Source organism: Cherax quadricarinatus, unplaced genomic scaffold (assembly GCF_038502225.1).
Source record: "Cherax quadricarinatus isolate ZL_2023a unplaced genomic scaffold, ASM3850222v1 Contig304, whole genome shotgun sequence".
NCBI lineage: Eukaryota > Metazoa > Arthropoda > Malacostraca > Decapoda > Parastacidae > Cherax > Cherax quadricarinatus.
The window spans coordinates 213948-219078 of NW_027195330.1; the positions used below are offsets into that span (position 1 = coordinate 213948).

Here is a 5131-nt window from a genome sequence, read left to right on the forward strand (position 1 = left end):
ATCTATCAACATTTCGCTCAAACGTCCGTGTAATAAGATTACCTAACTCGTTATCTTTCATCTGATATTGACTAGAACATTGTATGTCTTACCAATTTTGTAGTGCAGGGCGAGTTTTAAGCCCTAAAGAGTAGGGCACTATTTATTTTTTCTATCTAACTGTAAGGAAAAAAGTCACTAAAATTCCATTGAAATTGTTCCCCCTCCCCCAAAATAATAATTATGTTTGTCAGTCCCTGAATCTTTAGACATCAAGACAATAAGTAAATTTTCTAGATTTATTTTGGGGAAAAAATAACCTCTTCAACACTTTAAAATACCATAATTCTCCCAACACATACACAAAGGAAATGGTATTAGGGAGAGAGACCTGAAAAATGCTGCTCTGCATTGGTCTGTGTCAACAGCATATTTTCTTTTTTTTAATACCAGCTGTCTCCTACTAAGGCAGGGTAATGCAAAAAGAAGAAACACACTCACCATCACTCACTTCATTGCTGTCTTGTCAGAAGCTCACCGATAATATAGTTCAAAACTAAAAAATATCTGAGCCCCTCCCTCAGAGTGCAGTCACTGTACTTTTTACATCCAGAACTCAAGTCTGGCTAACCACATACAGTGGAACCTTGGTTTTCGTTTGCCCTGCTTTTCATCGAATTCGGTTTTCGACTACTTTTTTCATCAAAATTATGTTCCAGTTTTCGTTCATCACCTCGGTTTTTGTCAGTCCACCGTATCGAATGTGTCTGCCAGCCTGCTCCTACACAATGCATCCCATGCATTCTGATTCAGTTTGGCTTTGTTTCTCGTCGAGTGAGCACTACCCTGCATGTTCATATGAAACATTAAGTAATAGTCCATTGTTTTTTGTGCTTGTTTACTGAGTATGACTGGTAAATAAGCCACCATGAGGCCAAAGAAAATTCCAAGTGCAGCCCTTTGATAAAAAAAAGGTGAGAAACATGATAGAATTGAAGAAAGAACTCATAGCAAAGTACGAAAGTGGCGTACATATGGTCGATCTCGCCAGGATGTATGGGAAGTCCTCATCAACGATCAGTTCCATCCTGGCCAAGAAAAAAGAAATCAAGAAATCTGATGTTGAGAAAAAAAGAGTAAATTTACTAACGAAACAGAAATTGCAAACAATCGAAGATGGTGAGAAGTTGTTGCTGGTGTGGATCAATGAAAAACAGTTAGTGGGAGATAGTGTTGTGGAGGTGATAATCTGCAAAAAGGTAAGGCAGTTACATGCAAATCTTTTAAAGAAAATGCCTGGAACAAGCGTTACTGTTAGTGAATTTAATGCCAGCAGAGGCTGGTTCGACAAATTCAAGAAGCGATCTGGCATACATAGCGTGTTAAGGCATGACAAGGCTGCAAGTTCAGACAAACATGCGGCCAAAGAATTCGTTGATGAATTCAAGGAGTACATAGAGGCTGAAGGATTCCTCCCCCAACAAGTCTTCAGATGTGATGAAACAGGCCTCTTTTGGAAGAAAATGCCAGAGAACCTACATCACGCAGGAGGAAAAGACACTACCATGACACAAACCTATGAAGGATAAGCTAACTATTTTGTTCTGTGGTAACACTAGTGGGGATTTCAAAGGGAAGCCTTTACTCATGTATCATTCTGAAAATCCCTGAGTGTTCAAGAAAAACAATGTCATCAAGAGTAAATTGTGTGTGATGTGGGAAGCTAACAATATGGCATGGGTCAAGAGGCAAATTTACATTAAGTGGGTCAATGAAGTGTTTGGCCCGAGTGTGAAGAAATACCTCCTAGAAAATAAATTACCACTCAAGTGCCTCCTGGTAATGGACAGTCCTCCTGCTCATCCTCCAGGCTTGGAAGATCAAGTGTTGGAGGAGTTTAGTTTCATCACAGTGAAGTTTTTGCCCCCCCAATACCACTCCTCTAATCCAGCCCATGGACCAGCAGGTCATTTCAAACTTAAAAAAACTGTACACCAAAGCAATGTTTCAAAGGTGCTTTGAAGTGACTTCAGACACTGAATTGACCCTAAGAGAGTTCTGGAGGAATCACTTCATTATCAACTGCATAAGCCATATAGATAAGACTTGGCAGGAAGTGACTTCCAGGATGATGAACTCTGCTTGGAGAAAATTGTGGCCAGATTGTGTCCTTGACAAAGATTTTGAAGGGTTTGAGGTTGACCCTGACAACCCTACACCTGTTTGAAATCTATTGTGGCTTTTGGGAAGTCCATGGGGTTGGAAGTGAATGGCAAGGATGTGGAAGAATTGGTGGACAACCACAGGGAAGAGCTAACCACTGAAGAGCTGCAAGACCTTCAAATGGAACAGCAACAGATCGCAGCTGAGGAAATTACTTCAGAGGAGGAGGAAGAGAGAGGGGAGAATGTGCCTTCTTCAGTGATTAAGGACGTGTGTGCAAAGTGGAGTGAGCTGCAAAGTTTTGTGGAGAAATATCACTCTAACAAAGCTGTTGCAAGCCGTGTCTACAACATGTTCAATGACAATGCCTTGCCCCATTTTAGGTAAGTCTTAAAGAGACGCCAGAAAGACACCTCTCTGGACAGATTTTTTGTGCGACAGGGGGCCCAGTGCCAGTTAAAGACAAAGAAGGGAAGTAACCCTGGATAAGGCCTTGTTACCTGAATTCCTTATGAAGGGGGATTCCCCATCCAAACAATAACCTCTCCTCCTTCCTCTCCCCTCTTCGTTGTCTTCCATACACCAACAAGAGTCTTCAATAAAAGTAAAAGTGACGTCGAATGTTCATTTATCCATTTCATTAGCCCTTTATATTTATTTCTCACTGTTTTCAGTATGCAGAACTATAGTTATTCTCTATAAAATGTTATTTTTGTTAATACTTTTAGGTGTCTGGAACAGATTAATTGAATTTACATTCTTTCTTATGGGAAATAATGCTTCAGTTTTCATTGAATTCGGTTTGCGTTAGACTTTCTGGAATGAATTAATGACGAAAATATATAGAAATTTAATACAAAGATGGGATTAGCAGTGCATTCTTGTCAGCTACAGCACCTCTGGTGTTGATAACCTTAACAAGTAAGACACACAGAGGTTTCAAAGAACTCAATTCCTCACATGTGAACAAGAGAAATAGAAACAAAAAACTACAGTTATAATTAAAGTATGTTAAGTTCTAGCATTGTTGTGGGAATATTTTCAATAAATACTGTTGAAAGAATGATTAGTCTTAGACTTATAGTATTGACACCAGTGTTCTCTTACTGCACTTAATTCACTACTGTTGTTCACTGAATATTTCACTGCAAACTTAACCTTAATTACAGTATTTTCCAAATACATGTATAGATATTGTTTATACTCTATATTAGCTCTCATAGGTACACAAGACTGCTCTTTTTATAAAATATATAAGATATTCTGAACATTAATAAAACTTATCTTCTCTATGAACTTACATGATTTATATGACTGACATTTCATTAACATATTTCATTCTAAACACTGTTATGGTATATCCCTTTTATATATTCTCTGAAGGAGGGGTCTTAATGTTGCAGTTTTATAAACAGTAGTGTAAAGCACACCTCTGGCAAGAAAGTGATGGAGTGAATTATGATGAAAGTTTTTCTTTTTTTGGGCCACCCTGCCTTGGTAGGAATCAGCCAATGTGTTAATAAAAAAAAATATTCTCAAGTGTTTATAACTAAAATATTCTTGAAACATTAAACACTAACTTGTTTTATCTCCTGAATGTACTCATATATGTCTCACAAGACTGCTTTTTTCACTAAAAAATTTCAAACCTCGGTGCATTCATATTGCTTATCTTCTGTATGCACTCGTATATGTTTCACAGGACTGCATTTTTCAGGAAAATACTTCAGACACTCTTAACATTGATATGGTTTATCTACTGTATGTACTCTCATATGTGTCACAAGATGGCCTTTTCTACTAAAACATTTCAGACACTCTGAACACTGATATGGTTTATCTCCTGTATGTACTCTCATATGTGTCACAAGATAGCCTTTTCTACTAAAACATTTCAGACACTCTGAACATTGATAAGGTTTATCTCCTGTATGTACTCTCATGTGTGTCACAAGGTCGTCTTTTCGACTAACACATTTCAGGCATTCTGAACATTGATATGGTTTATCTCCTGTATGTACTCTCATATGTTTCACAAGATTGCCTTTCAAACTAAAGGATGTAAGACACTCTGAACATTGATATGGTTTATCTCCTGTATGTACTCTCATATGTGTCATAAGATTTCCTTTTACACTAAAACATTTCAGACACTCTGAACATTGATATGGTTTATCTCCTGTATGTATTTTCATATGTGTCACAAGACAGCCTTTTACACTAAAACATTTCAGACACTCTGGACATTGATATGGTTTATCTCCTGTATGTACTCTCATATGTTTCACAAGACTGTTTTTCTCAGTAAAACATTTCAGACACTCTGAACATTGATATGGTTTATCTCCTGTATGTACTCTCATATGTGTCACAAGATGACCTTTTACACTAAAACATTTCAGACACTCTGAACATTGAAATGGTTTATCTCTTGTATGTACTCTCATATGTGTCACAAGATTTCCTTTTACACTAAAACATTTCAGACACTCTGAACATTCATATGGTTTATCCCCCGTATGTACTCTCATATGTTTCACAAGACTGTTTTTCTCAGTAAAACATTTAACACACTCTGAACACTGATATGGTTTATCTCCTGTATGTACTCTCATGTGTGTCACAAGATGGGCTTTTACACTAAAACATTTCAGACACTCTGAACACTGAAATGGTTTATCTCCTGTATGTACTCTCATATGTGTCACAAGATTTCCTTTTACACTAAAACATTTCAGACACTCTGAACATTGATATGGTTTATCTCCTGTATGTACTCTCATATGTTTCACAAGACTGTTTTTCTCAGTAAAACATTTCAGACACTCTGAACATTGATATGGTTTATCTCCTGTATGTACTCTCATATGTGTCATAAGTTTGTTCTTTTCAATAAAACATTTCAGACACTCTGAACATTGATATGGTTTATCTCCTTTATGTACTCTCATATGTCTCACAAGATGGGGTTTTTTACTAAAACATTTCA

At 37.1% G+C, this 5131-nt stretch overlaps 1 protein-coding gene across 1 annotated transcript; it reads right to left on the reverse strand.

Moving 5' to 3' along the window:
* Positions 1-264: 264 nt before the first annotated feature.
* On the reverse strand, positions 265-5125 carry LOC138851309 (zinc finger protein 84-like). Its single transcript, XM_070080308.1, has one exon. The coding sequence runs from the start codon at positions 5091-5093 to the stop codon at positions 3879-3881; it is 1215 nt and encodes a 404-aa protein (XP_069936409.1). The 5' UTR covers positions 5094-5125; the 3' UTR covers positions 265-3878.
* Positions 5126-5131: the final 6 nt, after the last annotated feature.

Bases quoted from the DNA above. Each gene is read 5' to 3' on its own strand.
- LOC138851309 (XM_070080308.1), bottom strand. From the start codon at position 5,093: ATGAGAGTACATAAAGGAGATAAACCATATCAATGTTCAGAGTGTCTG.